This window comes from Engraulis encrasicolus, chromosome 11 (genome assembly GCF_034702125.1).
Source record: "Engraulis encrasicolus isolate BLACKSEA-1 chromosome 11, IST_EnEncr_1.0, whole genome shotgun sequence".
Classification (NCBI taxonomy): domain Eukaryota; kingdom Metazoa; phylum Chordata; class Actinopteri; order Clupeiformes; family Engraulidae; genus Engraulis; species Engraulis encrasicolus.
Window position 1 is genome coordinate 42,931,040 of NC_085867.1, and position 20,284 is coordinate 42,951,323.

The following is a 20,284-nucleotide window of genomic DNA, read 5'->3' on the forward strand; positions in this document are numbered from 1 at the left end:
AAACGTTTTTATTTCATATTTTACTGTAGCAAGGGCACTTCACGAAGATGTTTTTTCTTCTCTTGACTAGGTGGTGGCGAATAGTTTGCCAAGCTTGGTCAAAATAACATGTCCATAATAGGAAAGGCACGGCCGTACCATTTCTCCGGAAGGGGTGCTCCTGTAAAAACTTACTTGCTGTAGAACTAGTTTACCAATTGACATTGATGTTAGAAATATATTCTCCGGACAGGTAGCCCTCCAAACAAACGGACACGTTTTGGAATTCATTGCACTGTTGTGTGTTCTGATTTTGCGCTGGGTAAGTGTGCAGTATTTGAGAAGCGAGTGTCATCAGCCTACTAGAATCCACTAGATCCCCGGATGGCTAGTGGAATAGAACGACCCACGGTGTTGAGGGATCAAGAGCCTAGCCATCCTGCTACATTAAGTTAAGAACTATGAAAGAACAGTCGTAGAAAAACAATTTGCATTAAATGCTCGATGATTTTCAACAGCTCAACCATGTGAGATAGGACGGACGTTCTGCCACGGACCACCGACAACCCATGGAAAGCAACTTGAAATTTGGCTCGTAAAGCGCACTATGGCTGCTTGGCCAAGGTAAGTAGCTAGCTGCAGTTAAAATCATTTACATTGCCAACAGGCTAGCTTATTGACATCTGTGCCTATGAAGTTTGGATTGTGCCGTCAAGCTTGTTTGATAAGCGTGATTTCGTTACATGTTGCCCCTTATGTCCGTGTTCGAAAGCGAGCGTATGTCCTTTATATCTGAGCCCATGATAAAACCCAACACTGATGAAATCTAGAGATGGAATCACCTGGAATTATCTCTCTTGTTTTACTCCCAGCTGTGTTGATGTAACCTAAACTCTGCCAAACCAGTAAGCACGAGCCAGCTCGTGTTTGTTGGCTAGCGGCGACGGTTGGCAAGGTTAACATTATCGACCAAATGTAATGATAACCTGATTTTTTTTTCTCGTGTCTTGTTTAACTTGAGTATGACACTTTAAACTGTACATTTTGTGCACTTTGTTTCATGTAAAGAGTGGTGAAAAAATTGTTTCTCAACATCCTAATTTTCAAGATAACACCATGAAGCCATACATACCTGGAGATCCATGTCATCAGCTGAAAGATTCATTTCTTTAATTGGCTGACATATCTGCAGACAGCAAGTGATGACTGATAGGTTGAGGTGTCTCTTGAATGACCTTATTGTCTTCTGCAACAAGCTGTGCTTGTGAACACAGATATTAAGTATTACTACACTACTCCAAAAATTGAAAGTGCTTGCCTGCATTTTTGGATACTCCCAGGTGTAATCGTGGGACACATTGTGCAGTTGGCTCACCCAACTAGTTAAACTGAGTTAAACTCTCAGTTCACATTCGTAAACAGAAATGGCTCAGCCAACAGCAGGTTATCAATAACTAATTTGCAAATGTCCTACTAGGAAATACTGTAGCCTACTTATTCATCTATTATTGTTGTACATTATTATTATATATAATAGTTTGATTGTATAGGTCTAGGAAATAATTAAGCCAAGACACACAATTGGCAGTTATCACAGTAAGTTTCCGTCTAGGTTTGTGGAGTCCATGAACATGTTCTGTTCCATACAGTACCTTGCTCGCTGTGTGACCTCATGGCAGGAACTGTGTGGGCTCACAGGTAAATGACCACAAGACATTGATTTCTTTTTCCTGTAAAGGCTTAGGTCAGGTCTGCAGGTTAAGAAAGTGGGCCAAACCATACCTTTATCTGTTTTTGGAGACGTTTTTAAAGAGACCAAAGCGCCTTTCTATATCTGAACCGAAGAATGGGTGGTATTGACCCTTAAACCTGGTGTGCATTTTGCACTGTATGGAAGCCAAATATAATATTCAAAGCTAGAGGGAGGCTAGTGATTTGCAATGCATTTGCACCCCCACTCCCTTTTTTTTTACACAGGACTCAAAGTGTAATATATTGGTTCTCTTTTAAAATGCTTACTGAGTATTTAAATGGCTAGTTTCCACGAATGTACCAAACACTGATTTGGGACAAGACAAGGGACCTTGAAATGTTGATCCTTAGATTCCCATCCTACACAGTATTCAGTATTGGCACCTGATGATGTTAGATCAACGGTGTGTAATTGCCAATTTCTTTGTACTTTGTGTCAAAAACACATGCTAGATTATTCGGCCAGTTTGTTTTTTTCTGAGGACAAGGCCATTGAAGACTCATTCTGGTGAAACATGTATTTGTAACAGTCTGTTTTTAAAAAAAAACAAAACAATCTATTAAGTTTGTTTGTTTAAAACATCTGTTTTGCTGGCTCTACTGTGAATGAGACAATAAGTACCTCTCAGCCAATGTGTGCATATCTTCTCAACAAACAATGCCAAAGGCTTCTTTCTTGTCTTAAACAGTGGCCTGGAGAGAAGCTGGTCACAGGTTAACTTAAGACGAGATGAGGATGTTCCATTGCGCAACATCTTTATATTTTTAATCTTCCTCTCATCATGTTACTGTTTTGTCATAGGCACATGTGACATGACAGTGAAACGGTGGAAAATGCATCATATTGTGTGACAGACATTGTCTCAACAACTCTGTGTACAGTAGCATCACATGGATTTCCAGGCAACCCTGCGTTGAGATACTGCATTTGACTAATAAAACCATGGTCCGAGACAGGGAGAAGAGGTGTTTGAAGATGAGCCATGTTAATGATTTGGACACTCTGTGTGTGAGCAGTGACTTTGTGCTGCATAACATACTGCCTTATTTTGTGGAAAGGAGCTCTGTGAAGGTGTTTTACTGCAGCTAATGCTTCATTTCCTCTTCGTCTCATCAGGAAATTTGAGGGTCTATCAGGTGGAGATGAGGAAGAAAGGCCAGGGCACGCAGATAAAGGGAGATGTTGTTTCCGCAAAAGAATAAGGAAAACGTGTGCCCACACATTACATTTTGCAGAGTAAATTCAACACTGAGATAGTCGAATACTTGTAAAACACGTTGTAGTTGGTCCCACTCTTTAAGTGTTGAATTAACACTGCGACTTTTATGGCTCACAATTATTCGAAAAAAGGGAAATTTGTGGTTTTAAATTACCATATTGAAGCAGGCTCTGAGTCTGTAGCCAAATGGGTTATGTAGGAATAATGAGAGTATGTGAGGACCAGTGTTTGTGTAAACCGCTTTCACTCCAAAGTAGGGATGGTACAAACCGCACCGAAAACCGAAACCGTACAATTCACACACATACCGAACCGAACCGTGCAATCTGTGCCAAACCGCAATTCATGTACTGCCCAGAAAAATATGTAAAACAGAGATTCTAGGAGTATCTTATCCAGTCTCTCTGATTAAAACATTAGCGTATGAGACCAATCAGAGGATGACACAATTAAAATCACACCATTTTCACATTATAAGCCTATACAAACCATATGTAGGAGATTTAGTGATAAGTCCAATTCTATTAGCCAATAGAAAGAGGGCATTTGGACGACACCTGACGACAGTTTAAGTCTCAGACACATGCAAAAGGTCAAATTCAACTTGCGCATCATCCCTTTATAACTGCAGTTATATAAATATTGTTTAATATTCCCAGTGCACCATTTATCATGAACTAAAAAAAGAACCGTAGAGAACCGAAAACCGTGACCTTGACACCGTGATATGAACCGAACCGTGAATTTTGTGAACCGTACCACCCCTACTCCAAAGTGGTAACTTTTTGTGTAAATGGGACGGACTAAAAACAGCTTTTCCTCCCTGGCAGCCATTTTGTAGCAGCAAGATGTTTGAGGAGAATTTGAGCGGAAATTAGTGAATTTCATGTGTTTTTTGTCTAGCTAGCCCAAGTGGAACTGTGAATCTGCGTTCAGTGAACAATGGTCTTAATTTTAAAATTCACCATGATCCACAATGCGAAACAGCATCCACACTGGTTTTGGTATTTTTTGTGGAGTCTAAAATAAGAGCGAATGATTGCTGGTCTCCACAGGGCACAGGTACATTACGGTCTCCTTAATCTAGGCCACCTCCTGGCTTTGCACTGACCTCTTCTCTTCATTTGTGTTTATGGTGTCTTTCTTTCTTTCTTTCTTTCTTTCTTTCTTTCTTTCTTTCTTTCTTTCTTTCTTTCTTTCTCTCTCTCTCTCTCTCTCTCTCTCTCTCTCTCTCTCTCTCTCTCTCTCTCTCTCTCTCTCTCTCTCTCTCTCTCTCTCTCTCTCTCTCTCTCTCTCTCTCTCTGTCACTCACAAGGAGATCTTGTACCTGTGCTGAGTTCATTGTCAGTTCAGCTCATCTGCTGTGTGGAGCGACTGACTCACTTACTTGCAGTACTCCTTCAGAAGAATGTTTGCTGAGATTACTTAAGGGAGTAGTTGTGCCGCCACCACACCACATGATGGCTTAAGATTTGTTTTTATTTCCTGCTTTTCTCCTGTGGGAACCTGAGGTATTTCGTGTGTTGAAAATGCCATCATCGTCATCATCTTCCAAAGAAGCTTGGCAATGGCTGTTTCACCTACACCTGGGGCACATCCCCAGCTTTGCAGTGTGTGTTCCACCAAACGTAGAGACCTAACAGAGAAATGCACCGTACTGAGGAGGATAGCCCTGGGGGAAAGGAACCTGGGTGTGATTCTGTCACTCACATCAATTGTTACAACACCCCACGAGTGTGTTCAATCTGAAAGAAGTCATGTCCCTTTTAAAAATGATCTTTCCCAAGGTGAATGGGGCTGTCAAGTACTAGGCTACTTGCATTACCTTGTTAGTTGCTGTCATTTAGGGAAAACCTAGCCGTTTCTTAACAGCTGTCATCAGAGACATTGGAGGGAATTTCCATATCAGTGTAGTTTGAAGAGTTGCAGCAAAGATGTTGGGATGTCGTACTACTGTACCTCTTTGCTGATACCTGCTTCAGGCACCAGCCTTGCGTGACTGTTAATGGTTTTGTGTCTCTCTGCACGTCAGTGGTGTTAAGAGTAAAACTTCTAGAACATGGCTTTCTTGTGATGAACGGGAGAGTCATAGGAGCTATAACATTTTTTGCACATGTGAAAATGGTGAATCATATTCTCCCGTGATGTGGGTGATGCACCTTGTGCCAGGGGTGATATTCCTGATATCTTGTAATCCTAGTTGGTGTCACTTAAAACTTCAAACTGTTGTCTGTGCCTGTACATGGAATTGAAATATTATGATCCTGGCTGCTTGTGTTATTTAAAAGAGCACTGATGTATAGATTTTGTTTGCGTCTGGTATACTTAGATATGTTGACGTAGAATTGTGAAGCATGCACCTGCCAACACTCGCTTTTTTTCACAGGTGTTGTTGCCTATATTTCAAGGTCATACTCCTGGACTCTGTTTTTGTTTTGTTTTGGACATTTTGTAATGCAATTATTGTGCTACATTAATGTGCTTATATGTTTGATTGTGGTCTTTGTGACCAAAGCTGATTGTCGACAATATATAAGCTACAAGAATCACTATGGCTCTGTGAAAGATTGTGAGTCTTTTGTTTTGTCAGTCTTGTACCGTCAACATCTGGACTGGGAACTGCCTCCCTTTCCTCCTTGTCACGATGACCGAATCTAACCACTGCCACAGAACTGAGAACTGATTTCTAAGAAGTTCTTCTGTTAATAGCATCAATTTCAGGGGAATCAATTAAACATTCCCAAAGGTGATCACCACGACATGAATTGACATGAATTGACATTCATTTGGTAACAATCACAGTTTTAGAGCGATTAATCTGGATTAATAATAATCCCGTCTGGCGAAGGTTAGGCTAGTCAGTGCACTAACCATCAGGGGCTCAGTCTGGCCAGACTTCATCTCAGCCCAACCTGGCAGCCTGTGAGCTGACTCAAGGGTAATTTTTGAAGCCTAAATGTTGGCAGGCATGGAGGCACACACGTGTGTGTGTGTGTGTGTGTGTGTGTGTGTGTGTGTGTGTGTGTGTGTGTGTGTGTGTGTGTGTGTGTGTGTGTGTGTGTGTGTGTGTGTGTGTGTGTGTGTGTGTGTGTGTGTGTGTGTGTGTGTGTGTGTGTGTGTGTGTGTGTGTGTGTGTGTGTGTGTGTGTTGGTGGTGTTTTTGTGTGTGTATATGTATGGAGTCTCCTGAGTGCTGATATTGTGTGTGTGTGGGTGTGGAGGCTCCTGAGTGATGATATTGTTTGAAGGACAGGGGTGGCCTCTGACCCCGAGCCAAAGGGGCACATCCCCCCCACCGCTGCACCCCTCCCACAACCCCCCCCCTGTGTCACTAAAGTGGTGGACGCTGCTGGACTGCTGCCTCAGCACACTATAACACACAACTCTGTTCGGGGGTGGTGTCGCTCACTGTGTGTGTGTGTGTGTGTGTGTGTGTGTGTGTGTGTGTGTGTGTGTATGGGAGGGGGCGGCTTTTAAACTCTGCATTCCCAGCTGAACAGGGGGATGTGCTACGAAAAAGGAGGAGCATGCTTTGCTTTTTGTTTTTTGTTTTCTTTATATGTAACCCTAAAATTACTCTTTAGTCAGTATCAGTAGCTAATGTTGGAATTTGCTGTTGAGTTTGTTTACAAGTAGAGTAGAGTAGAGTAGAGTAAGTTCTTACTTTTTTTAATCCAGAGGGAATGTATCCATTCTGACAGTTTTAGTCTGCTCTATGCTGTTTTTTGTTTGTTTGTTTGTGGCGTTTTTCATGACGTGTCACCAGGACAACGGCAAAATGGTGGAAGCAGGTGCAATTTTGTTTCTCTATGATTATTTTTTTGGTCTGTAAAACACACGCACACGCTCATGGCGGTTAAAAGAAAAGCCAGCTTGGCTTTGTGCAAATGCACCTGTATCCTGGCTGCTCTGTGCGCAGTGGCAGCGTGTGGTGTTGGTGTTGGTGTGAGTGTAGTCATGCAGAGTGAAGTACGGTGCTGTGTATGTCTGTAGAGCTGCAGTACTGTACAGTAAAGCACATTGGCTGCCTGAGTAGAGCTGAACTGCTTTTGTGGATGGGTGGGGGGGGGGGGGGGGGTGTTTCTTGTAGAGGGAGAGCAAGTGTGTGTGTGTGTGCGGGTGGGGGTAGGAACTTTGTGAAGACAAGAAGTGGGTAGGGGTAGGAGCTTTGTGAAGAGGTGGGTGGGGGTAGGAGCTTTGTGAAAAGGTGTGTGTGTGTGTGTGTACACGATGGGAGACTTGTAAGGGTGTGTGTGTGTGTGTGTGTGTGTGGGAAGTCGTCGTTTTGTGAAGGTGTGTGTGTTTGTGTGTGGGGTGGGGGAGAAGTGGAGTGCGATTCTGCAGAGCAGATTGACCCTCTCTGGTGATGCTCTGGCAGTGACTAATGGCAGTCTGGGACAGTGCAGTTTGTCAGCACATTCTGCATATCGTGGGGCTGGCAGAGCAGAGCCAAGACCCACGCACCACTACTGCTGCTGCTGCTGCTGCTACTGCTGCTACTACGGCTAGTGCTGCTACATCATTCTCCATATCGTAGAGCTGGCAGAGCAAAGACATAAACATCACTGCTGCTGCGACTGCTGCTCCGTGTTTTCCATAGGCCAAGTAGGATTGTGAGGGCCTACGGGCATGATACATTGGGCCAGTATTAGTACAGTAGGCCTATTGCTATTAGCATAGGGTCATTTCACGTGAAATCAGACACTTTGGGACCCGACCGACCCGGATTTTAATCATACTTGGTGTGCCTTTTTAGTAGCAAGGTAGCACCCCAGAACTGCATTGGTTTGAATCTGACACTAATATTAAGGGAGAAACAGACTAGGAAAGGTTCACATGTGAGGGTAGGACACTATACATTCAGCCTTGAATATATCAGTCAGTGTTAGTCACAAAAAAGATGCCTGTGGTGTTATTTGAAAGCTCTTTTCTGGCTCTACATATTACACAATCAGCTTGGAATACAACAACTCTCAGAATATGAATTATGATAAATTGAAAAATTAAAAATTGAATATCTAAAAAAACTATATTTTAAAATGGCCAGTTCCTTGTCCAAACGTAGCCGGCAATGTCATTAGCAACACCTCAAATGCTGGTGTTCGGTTTTTTATTCATTTCAGAGAGATTTTTACTCACAAATATGGCATCATACAGACCACTTACTAATAATATGGTAATACCATAGTAGCACCACATGACAAAACAAAAACAAAACAAAAATGGTCAGTTTCCATGGTCCCAGGTTTCAGAAACTAAGGCAGATGTCCATTTATACACACCAAATGATGATATGTGAATGTTTGAACATTCCTTCTCTGTGTACTGTGTCATCTTCCCTTTACCGTACTTTAAAGAGATAATCAATGGCTACACTCTCATTTTGTACTCTACCAGTGCATTCGAAGCAGCAGCTGTGTCTTTTGTAGATAATGTATAAGTACGTCCCGTTGCAGTTACAGGTTCCACTACCAGAAGCACATCCTGATGATCCATGACAAGTCTATCTGGTCTGAAGGGAAAAGTGAAGGATGGAGATGGCCCATGAGGATGCAGGAAGTTCAGTTTCACCTCTCCAGTGCTCGGAATACATTCCTCAGCACATGCTAGCCACCAGTTGCCATCATATACAGCTACAACATACCCTTTGATGCTTGAAAATGTAACACATTCCTTTACTGAGCTCACTCTTTCAACTCTGCCATCTCTGAATGCTGAAAATGGCCTAACTTCCACTGTGTCCATTGACAATGGGCAGAAGCTGTGTAGTTTTTGAGTACCTGGAATAGTTCTTGCAGATTCCAACCTTTTCAACAGGTTCTCAGCTTCATGATGGTACATCTCTGTTGTGGCAAACTGGCAATGGATGTTCTTGAGAGAGATGCACCATCATGAAGCTGACTCTGAGAACCTGTTGAAGAGGTTTGAATCTGCAAGAACTATTCCAGGTAAGTTACTCAGAAATAGGGATGGCACAAACCGCACCGAAAACCGAAACCGTACAATTCACACACATACCGAACCGAACCGTGCAATCTGTCGCAAACCGCAATTCATTTACTGCCCAGAAAAATATGTAAAACAGACATTCTAGGAGTATCTTATCCAGTCTCTCTGATTAAAACATTAGCGTATAAGACCAATCAGAGGATGACACAATTAAAATCACACCATTTTCACATTATGAGTCTATACAATAAGCCTATTATAAGCCTATACATCACTTTTTAACTGCAGTTATATAAATATTGTTTAATATTCCCAGTGCATCATTTATCATGAACTAAAAAAAAGAACCGTAGAGAACCGAAAACCGTGACCTTGACACCGTGATATGAACCGAACCGTGAATTTTGTGAACTGTACCACCCCTACTCAGAAACACAATGGGCAGAAGCTGTGTAGTTTTTGAGTACCTGGAATAGTTCTTGCAGATTCCAACCTTTTCAACAGGTTCTCAGCTTCATGATGGTACATCTCTGTTGTGGCAAACTGGCAATGGATGTTCTTGAGAGAGATGCACCATCATGAAGCTGACTCTGAGAACCCGTTGAAGAGGTTTGAATCTGCAAGAACTATTCCAGGTACTCAAAAACTACACAGCTTCTGCCCATTGTCAATGGACACAGTGGAAGTTAGGCCATTTTCAGCATTCAGAGATGGCAGAGTTGAAAGAGTGAGCTCAGTAAAGGAATGTGTTACATTTTCAAGCATCAAAGGGTATGTTGTAGCTGTATATGATGGCAACTGGTGGCTAGCATGTGTTGAGGAATGTATGCCGAGCACTGGAGAGGTGAAACTGAACTTCCTGCATCCTCATGGACCATCTCCATCCTTCACTTTTCCCTTCAGACCGGATAGACTTGTCATGGATCATCAGGATGTGCTTCTGGTAGTGGAACCTGTAACTGCAACGGGACGTACTTATACATTATCTACAAAAGACACAGCTGCTGCCTCGAATGCACTGGTAGAGTACAAAATGAGAGTGTAGCCATTGATTATCTCTTTAAAGTACGGTAAAGGGAAGATGACACAGGTACACAGAGAAGGAATGTTCAAACATTCACATATCATCATTTGGTGTGTATAAATGGACATCTGCCTTAGTTTCTGAAACCTGGGACCATGGAAACTGACCATTTTTGTTTTGTTTTTGTTTTGTCATGTGGTGCTACTATGGTATTACCATATTATTAGTAAGTGGTCTGTATGATGCCATATTTGTGAGTCAAATTCTCTCTGAAATGAATAAAAAACCGAACACCAGCATTTGAGGTGTTGCTAATGACATTGCCGGCTACGTTTGGACAAGGAACTGGCCATTTTAAAATATAGTTTTTTTAGATATTCAATTTTTAATTTTTCAATTTATCATAATTCATATTCTGAGAGTTGTTGTATTCCAAGCTGATTGTGTAATATGTAGAGCCAGAAAAGAGCTTTCAAATAACACCACAGGCATCTTTTTGTGACTAACACTGACTGATATATTCAAGGCTGAATGTATAGTGTCCTACCCTCACATGTGAACCTTTCCTAGTCTGTTTCTCCCTTAATATTAGTGCCAGATTCAAACCAATGCAGTTCTGGGGTGCTACCTTGCTACTAAAAAGGCACACCAAGTATGATTGAAATCCGGATCGGTCGGGTCCCAAAGCGTCTGATTTCACGTGAAATGACCCCATAGTATTATGCGTGTTACTCACATTGAGTGTGGCTGTTGATCACTTTGTTGTCCTTGGTTACGTCCAACCAAGGAGGTTATGTTTTTGGTCGCGTTGGTCTGTCTCTCTGTCTGTCTGTTAGTCAGCAGGATAACTCGGGTACCCGTTAATGGATTTGGCTGAAACTTTGTGGAGTTCTTGAAAATGACCAAAGGAACAAGTGATTAAAATTTGGTGGTGATCCGGGTCACGAAACGGATCCAGAACTTTTTTTAATAGATTCTTCACCTTTGCTAGCGTACGAATAGAATTGAATTGCGGGACAGGGCGAATTTTGACATTCCAGTTTCTAACTCCACAAAAAGAATGCAGAAAGACTTCAAATAATAATCCGGGGTAACAGTCAAATGTTCTAACAAACAGCTTCCTTAAGTTGGCGGAGGTCTGCAGTCTCTGAGTGCATTTCTAGGTTTTTTTTTAATTCTGCTCCACAGAATGGTCTACACTAGCAGTCAATACTCTAGTCTGCTGCTGCTGCTGCCAGCTGTGACTTGCTGCTTCTTTTACTGGTCCTTGGCTCCAGGCACATGTGTGACTGTGTTATGGCCTGCATTTGATTTGGCTCAAAATCCACTCTGGATGGTTTTGAAAGTCCAGCTACATTCTGCACACCATGGACTGGGGTCAAACACGTCTTTGTCATTCAGTGTTACGGACACCTTCTGCCGCCTGTAACTGCAAAAAAACATGATTTTTAAAATGTTTCAAGTGAATGGATGACAGCCGAGGCTTCCATGAATTCCCTGTAACAATAAATAAATAAAAAGAGTCATGTTTTTTACAGTTACAGTCAGCAGAAGGCATCCGTTACACTGAATGACACTGCCATTTTTCACGTCTTTGACCCACTGGCAAAGCCAAGACGCAAACATCACTGCTATGTGCTTTTACTGCTGCTGCTTAGAGTTTCTTTGACTGGTCCTCAGTTCTCGGCTCTTGTGCGACTGTGTGTAATGGCCTGCATTTCATTTGGCCCAAGTCCAACCTGGATTGTGGCTTTCACAATTGACTCTGCCCTGATGAAGGCCACTTCTTGGCCGAAACATGTTGGCGTTTTTAACCTTTCAGTAATGATTTAGCCGTTTATTAAAGGTTATTTTAACCTTAGGAAGAGTGCCTTGGATAATTCAACTCAAGTTTCACTCTGGATTGCTTTGGAAGTCCAGCTCCATTTGTGTATATCTGGAGGTTTTCTGGTCAACAGACTATGTCAAAAGTTGCCATTTTGAGCTTTTGTTTAGAGAAGGGTTGTGAGGTTCTGCTCTGCTGTCTGGTTTTCATATCTTGCGAGGAGCATGTATACCATTATGACGCATGCCAGCCACTTAGGGAAAACTTGCGCAAGCATCCACAGAGGTTTTATAGAGCATTTCAAGCATGTAAATAAAGCTTTTGGAATACTTTTTTAAAAACGAATAAAGCCTTCTTTGTTAACAGAAAACATCCGAAGAAAAATCTCCATTGGAATTTGTAGAAGGAGCATGACATGGTTGAGATTCGAAAGTATACAATAAGTAGGTTTTCCTACAGATATACTAAAAACAGGCAACTTCTTGCATCAATTAAATGCAAATATGGAATTGGAATGAAGGGGAGCAATTTAAGCATTATGCTTCAGTCAAGTTAACCATAGGTTGGAGATATAAGCTCACATGACTGTAAACAGCCTGATTTGCTCCCTGTGTATTCAGTGTCAAATGTGTTTTGGAAGTTGGCCAAAAAGGTATGTTCCACTGCTTAATTTTTAAACTATTAGTGATTTGGACAGTATTTGAAATTTCCGCAAAAGTGAGTCTGTCCCAGAGATTGTACAATACAATGGTCTGTCCAGATATTTCAGAACCTGAACTTTATAACTCGAGATGTTGCTGAAATTGGGGTGTCAAGGCCTGAGCCAGTCAGGAGTGAAAACTGCAACTTTTTCCAGTCGTGAAATCGCCGACAAGCTTGCACAGTCGTGAAACCACACTCTTTATTGTCCCATCACACTTGGGGACAGGAAGAGAGGGCAAGCCGGAACTGTTGAGAAAGTTCCCACTATGTTAGGGGCCAGGCAGTCTCTCGCATGCTCTCTCTCTGTTTCTCTCTCTCTCTCTCTCTCTCTCTCTCTCTCTCTCTCTCTCTGTCTCTCTGTCTCTCTGTCTCTCTGTCTCTCTCTCTATGTGTGAGTAATGGCAGCACATTGTCTGCAATCTAGGCCATCTCACTTGTTGCTATGGAAGCGTCAGGGGCAGGCGGGGTTTAGAGGGGTTTTGAGTTTGGGGAGGGGGTGGTGACTGAATGATTGAACTGTTTCCCGTTTCTTTTTTGTTTTTCCTCCCTCCACCTCAAACCATTTTAGTGCCTTTGATGTAGATGATGGTGACAATATTTTTTGTCAATTTTGACACTCTTTTTATTTTTATTTTCAAGGGTCCTATTATATCATTGTCACTGTACACAGGAGGAAAATCTGTTGCAGTTTCATATTCATTGGGTCACATAATAACACACACACAAGCTGTTGTCTATTTTGTCCTTCCAAGCTGAAAAAAGTGTTAATCAAAGTATTATAGGTCCAACATGCTGTATTTGGCTTGACGTTCTCACACAACCTTGGGCAACTTTGATTCAAAAGGAATAATTCTGCATCACGTGTAAACCACCTGGAACCAATATAGTGTAGGTCATTGACGTTTTTAGTAGAAGTTGGGTGGAGCAACCAAAGCTAACTATTATTTGGACTAAATTACTTTTATTATTATTGCTGAATTATATAAAACCAGTCATTCCATGTAAATGAAGCAAGTTGTACAAGGGTCAAAGACGTGCAAAATGGCATTGTCATTTAGTGTAACGGATGCCTTCTGCTGACTGTAACTGTAAAAAACATGACCCTTTTTATTTATTAATTGTTACAGGGAATTCATGAAAGCCTCTGCTGTCATCCATTCACTTGAAACTATTTAAAAATCATGTTTTTTTGCAGTTACAGTCGGCGGAAGGTGTCCGTAACACTGAATGACAAATACGTCTTTGACCCACAATTAATTAATGAATGTGCTCACAATGGTGATCTTGGTTGTGGTTGCGCCGGCCACCCTGACGTGTGCTACTTTTTTAAAACGCCACCGACTGTTCCTCCGTAACCGTAACCTCCACTACCCCTGGCTGTGATTCCATGAGAAGTAGTAGTTCAGGTACACCGCGTTCTTCCGTGTGGTGCGTCTCCAGTTGAATAACTTGGAAGGTGAAAAAGTGGATCGCACTCGGGTTCTTCTTTTCTTCTTTTTTATTTTTTATTATTTACATAGCAGCAGAAGTGTAGACAAACGTTTCGGCTGTTGCCTTCGTCAGTGTCCCCTGTGATTCCATGAGAGCCTACCTGTAGCTCTTGTCGCTCAAAAAGGACCGGTGACTTCCTGAGGTGGCAGTGCCGGGTGTCACTTTCCTCCACATCGCGGTCCCCAAGCAGACCTCTCCAGCTCTCTAGAGGGAGAGGCTTTTGTTCTACTACACCAGTGTTTCTCAAAGGGGGGCGGAAGCCCCCCTAGGGGGGCGTGGAGGTATTGGAGGGGGGTGGGGGGTGGGGGGGGGGGCGCGTAAAGTCAGAGGGTTTTTCTTTTTCAATACTTTTCTGCTTTGTCATTAAGTTAACACATTCACTTTACATTCACAATATATTCATTAATTTATTCACTAATGTTTAGAGAACATCATAGTTAGGCTATACGTGTATATTAGGCTTTAATAAACTTTACTACGGCCTATTTATTTGTATTTTCGTAAGCATTTTGCTTGAGGGGGGGCGCAGACAGATACCCTTCGTCTGAAGGGGGGAATGGCAGGAAAAGTTTGAGAAACACTGCACTACACCATGCTGGGGTTCCCTGTGGGGGACAGCTTTTGGCTTTTGTAGTCTGCTGGTGCTTTGTGCTTGTCACGCAGAGACTGATACTGTGTGGCTGCTGCCGGTGCCAGTTGTTTGTATCTGTTGTTACTGTGTGACTGCAGGGTTTCCCCCAGCACTTTATTACTAAGGCGGCCACCTTGACAAGAAACACCTACCACCTTGACTAGGCCCCTGAAAAGATTAAGATTTCATGGTGTGAATGTAATTTCTAAAGGTGCTTAGGCAAAAAAATACACTTTTAGCCCCACAACCCCTGACTAGCAAAAATGCTGGGGGAAACACTGGACTGGCTTGGAGACTTTTCACCAATGATCCTACATACTCTACCTTTTAAGCATACTGTGCATTACCAATGCAACAAAGTGGGATTAATTCAGCAGCAGGTGCACTGTGTAATATTTTTAGTGGATTATTTCCAGAATGCATGCTGCCCATTTACAAATGTTACTTTTTCTTTTCTTACCACCACCATCAACTTCTAAGTATTCATGATGACTGGAAAAAATGTTCATACATGAAAAGGGGGATCTTCTCCATGGTCTGCCATTTTGAATTTACAGAAATAAGACATATTTAGCTGCAAAAGCACTAGTGTTTGGTCATACTTGTAAACATTGGTTTATTATTTAGTAAATATTCATGAAAATATTACATTTGGCAATAGGCAGCACACATTTAATGAGCTGCATAGTTGCAATACCTACTCTGGCTACCATCTCACACAGTGCACCTTTAAAGGGACACTGTGCAGGAAATGGTCAAAAGGGGCACTCAATTCAAAGAAGGCTTGGGTTGTGTTTAATAGGGGGAGGATATACTATGCAGGAAATGGTCAAAAAAGGTACTGCAACTATGCTGCTCATTGAAACTGGGTTGCCTATTGCCAAATTTGATCTTTTCGTGAAAGTTTACCAAGTAATAAACTAATATTTTCTAGTATGGCCCAAGTACAGTCATTTTTGCAGCTAAAAATGGCTATTTCTGGAAATTCAAAATGGCGGACCATGGAGAAGATCCCCCTTTTCATGTATGAAAAGTGCAATTTCCCAAGTCATAATGAATACTTAGAATTTGATGGTGGTGGCAAGTATTCATGAAAAAGGTAACATCAGTGAATGGGCAGCATGAATTCTGGAAATAAACAACTAAAAAATCTTATACAGTGCACCTTTAAGCATACTGTGCATTACCAATGCAACATGGTGGGATCAGTTCAGCAGCTTAGAATCCTATTGATTCCGGAAGAATCTCCTTATGAGCCGTCTCTTCCTTATCAATCATCTCCTGTTGGCACTAGCTAGGAGATCTGTGTCGGTTATTGTGCATTGGTAGACCTACTGTAGACAGACAGCAGCTATATCCATGTAGATTTCACTCACTCTTTTAACAAAAAGAAAAACAACACAAGCCATTTAAGTTACCACTTAACTTTCACTCTGTGGTAAACTACTGTAGATTGCTGCTAGCCACACACACTTGGGAATATACTTGTATATTATTTTCTTTTTTTTCAAATCAATGCAATGACCAGGTGCTGTTGCAGACACAACTAACACACAAAACATGTTGTCGACATTTTTAATTTGTTAACAGTCCTCAGGTGAAATTGTGGGCGCCACCAATTTTGAAGGAAGTTGTTGCAGTTGAGAGTACTGTAGGGATTGGAAGAAGTGGTGCGTGCGTGCGAGAGAGAGAGAGAGAGAGAGAGAGAGAGAGAGAGAGAGAGAGAGAAAGAGAGAGAGAAAGATATTGGGGTGTGTGTGTATGTGAGTTATATCGTGTGTGTGTGTGTGTGTGTGTGTGTGTGTGTGTGTGTGTGTGTGTGAGAAAGACATTGGGGTGTTTGTGAGAGAGAGAGAGAGAGAGAGAGAGAGAGAGAGAGAGAGAGAGAGAGAGAGACATTGTGGGGGGGGGGTGTGTGTGTGTATGTGAGTTATATCGTGTGTGTATGTGAGTTATATTGTGTGTGTGTGTGTGTGTGTGTGTGTGTGTCTGTGTGTGTGTCGGGGGGTGCAGATGTTACAGCTCCAGCAGGAGCCCCCGAGGGCAGTGTCAGTAATTACCTCTGTCATGATTGACACTCATTCCCCCCTGATAACAGAAACACACACACCTCGCTCTCACACTTACAGACAGACACACACACACACACACACACACACACACACACACACACACACACACGCACACACGCACAGGGGCGCTGACAGGAGGGGGGGGGGGGGGGGGGGGGGGGGGGGGGGGGGGGGCAAAGGGGTCATTTGTCCTAGGCCCAGGTGGAGAGGGGGCCCAGAATTGGATCCTCATTACATTGTATGCATTGGGTTTGGGGCCCTATCATAAGTCTTTGTCCCAGGCCCAGGCAAAGCTGTCAGCGGCCTTGCACGAACACACACACACACTCACTCACTCACTCACTCACTCACTCACTCACTCACTCACTCACTCACTCACTCACTCACTCACTCACTCACTCACTCACTCACTCACTCACTCACTCACTCACTCACTCACTCACTCACTCACTCACTCACTCACTCACACACCCCTCTGTTTCGTACAGTAAACACACACACGCACACCTCTTTCTCACTGTCTCACTCTCACTTGTACACACTCACACCCAGGCTGTCACACTCGGGCTGCCAAACACATCTGTAATGCCTGCAGGCGTCTCGGGGAAGTAATAAAGGTCACTATGGAGCCAGATAGATACTGATGAGCTGTACTCTACTCCACTGTGGCATTGGTAAAGCTGGTGTCCCCCACACCCAGTGGTGTAGTCTACTTTTTTATGGTGGGTATACTGTATATTTGAGCATTTTTGAGGTGGGTATACTGTACATATTTGTGCTATTCAAAACAATGGATCAATCAATTTTAAGTGGGTATACTGAAATCCCTGAAATTTAGTATTACTCCGTATTACTCTGTATACCCGCGTTCTACGTAGACTACACCACTGCCCACACCCCACCCACTGTACTGCTAACTAGGCACACACAAGTGCTTAATTATACTACAGTAATTAATAATACCAATAAGCCGTACACGTGTCATTGGTAAAGCTAGTGTCCCCCACACCCCCACCCACTGTTCTGCTAACTAGGCACGCACAAGTGGTGGCATCTTAATTATGCTACAGTAATTAATAATACCAATAAGCCGTACACAACTGTGGCATTGGTAAAGCTAGTGTCCCCCCACACCCCACCCACTGTACCGCTAACTAGGCACGCACAAGTGGTGGCATCTTAATTATACTACTACAGTAATTAATGATGCCAATAAGCCGTACACAACTGTGGCATTGGTAAAGCTAGTGTCCCACACCCACACCCACTGTACTGCTAACTGGGCACGCACAAGTGGTGGCATCTTAATTATATCACTAGTAATTTATTCCTAATCATACTAATAAGCCACAGTCCACTGTGTCAATGGCCTCGTTAACATGAGACATTAAATTCAGAATTAGGTGTTGTTTCCACGTAGCAGGATACTTTTATATGTGGATTTTTTTTCCTCCTGGTTGCATTGGTTTTGCATTGGTTTTGGCCTTGCGTTTCCACGTAGCAGATATTTAAAATCCAGGTATAAAAAGCAGGAGAAAAAAAATTGTTTAGGGGGCTGAAACGCTTTTGTTACAATGGAGGATTTATTTTTATCCACACGTTGCGTTTACACCTCAACAGGAGAAAAAAATACCCTGCTAAAAAATATCCTGCTACGTGGAAACGGCACCTTAATTAACTCAATTTTTATTCTGAATTAAGCTTAATTCCGCTTTGAATACGTCATGTGAACACTTCACATTCTGGAGTTAAATGAAAGTTCAATGTAAACTCGCCGGAACTATTTAATTCGGAATTAAAAAACGTCACTTTAAACGTGGCCATTGTTAAAGCTAGTGTAAAGCGCAAGTGGTGGGATCCATTCTGGGCTTAATGCTAGTCATAATTACCGCCTGATCCATCCCCTCACTGTAATCTGTGCCATGTGCTCTTGACAGCCCTGCAGTCCCCCCCGACAATCAGGGCAATGTTTGGCGTTTGCTGATAATTCATGAAATTCTTCACAATAACGTGCCGGGGATTATTGCGGCGTGAGTGAGTTGACCCCGGGAGTCGTTAGATTAGCAGCTAATTGCGTCAGTGTTGTTTTGGCTCAGCCTGTTAATTGGTTCCTTTTATCATCTGTCAATTATTGCGTTTTCACTTTCTCTGCTGCTCTTGTCATTGTTATTGTTTGCTGATGTGTTGGCTAGTTGTAGTGTTGCGCTTTTTACCTTGTAAAGCTTTGAGATAGAATCTGAGCCTTTAGGAATTTGAGTGTCCAACAAATCACAATGATTATTACACAGTATAAGGTGAAGTTATGGAAACCAGATACATCTTTATGTCTTTATTGTTCAGTTTGAAACCAGATGTATTGTTCATGCGTATCTGTCTTTGGAGTCAATCACAATCTCAAGTTTTTGTTGTGTTTATCTAACTAGCATATGATTTTCCTTGATGTAAGAAAATGTTGCAATTACTGACTTTGAATAAATGTCAATGACTGTCACTGGTCTGACTAATGTGACTGTCTACTTTAAATGAATGCTGCAAAATGGATGTGGATAGCTCTGTCCAATTGTTTAATGTCTCTTTGAGATTGTATACTGGGCCACAGTGTAAGTACATGAAGTTGTCAGTGAAATTCTTTATGCTTGTTGAGATCCGTGAAGATGTACTGCATTTTCTATTGTCTTACTTCTCTCCTTATCTCTCTCTCTCTCTCTCTCTCTCGTCCCCAGTCTGCACATGGAGGAGCGGAACGTGTTGCGGAGGCGCGAGTGGGAGCGCAGGAGTCTGGAGGCTCAGCAGCAGCAGCAGCAGGAGTACTGCCCAGACAACGCACCCCTCTTCGGGGAGCCCTACAAGGTGAGAGTGGGGGACCCTCCTCCTTGTACAGGTTTCCTGGCAGAGTCTATGTTTGTGTATCCCGCGTTTATTATTATTATTTTTTTACTCCAGGTGGAAGTGGGGTTGGCTTTACCCACTTACCCATGACTGCCCTTGCAAAGGCTATGTTGTGTAGTTTCAAATGAAATATGATCATATGAAGCCCCCAAAATATTTAACTTTTAGAGACCACAGAGTCATTAATCATTTGTTATCAACCACTAAGCCTGTATCGTACGCATTTTTTTCTGCCTGTAATTGCAGCTAGACTTGGTTAAAAAAAAGAATATCAATATTTATACACGTCATGTTTTGCTTAAACTGTGGTATGCAGTTTGCTAGCATAGTTTTCTCTGCCTTTGTTTCACCTGGATGTGAAGAATCTCATGCAGAGGAATAAGTGTGTGTAGTGTGCACATACTAGCATTGAGTGCAATGCACTTACACGCACACTCGAAGTGTAAGGTGGTTCATGATGTGAAGTCATTAGTTATCTAACCTGGTATAGAAAATAATATTCTGACGGAAATCATATGGAATATTAAACTTTGGAATTTTAAAATATCAATTTTAACACATTGATGAGCATATTCTTCTTTAATACACTGTTCAAAAACTCAGACCTTTCTAAAGGCTGCAGTCTGCCCTGTATAAGAAAATATATTACATGCGTATAGTGTTTTGGGCTGAAGTGGCACAGCGGCTACTGCCTCTCTCCCTATTGCACAGTCAAGCCAGGTACTACTGTTTCAAAACTAGGGCCTGCACT

At 42.3% G+C, this 20,284-nt stretch overlaps 1 protein-coding gene across 2 annotated transcripts in view; it reads left to right on the forward strand.

Annotated features, from left to right (window-relative positions):
* Positions 1–208: 208 nt before the first annotated feature.
* Positions 209–20,284, forward strand: part of aff1 (AF4/FMR2 family, member 1) — a 94,775-nt gene continuing 74,699 nt past the window's right edge. The window contains exons 1-3 of one of the 2 annotated variants that reach the window (XM_063210694.1): positions 209–301; positions 498–603; positions 19,368–19,494. In XM_063210694.1, coding sequence (XP_063066764.1) covers positions 587–603; positions 19,368–19,494 — 144 coding nt within the window. In that variant the 5' untranslated portion in view covers positions 209–301; positions 498–586. Of the gene's footprint in view, positions 302–331; positions 604–19,367; positions 19,495–20,284 lie in introns of those variants that run through there. The other variant, XM_063210695.1, reaches the window with a different exon arrangement.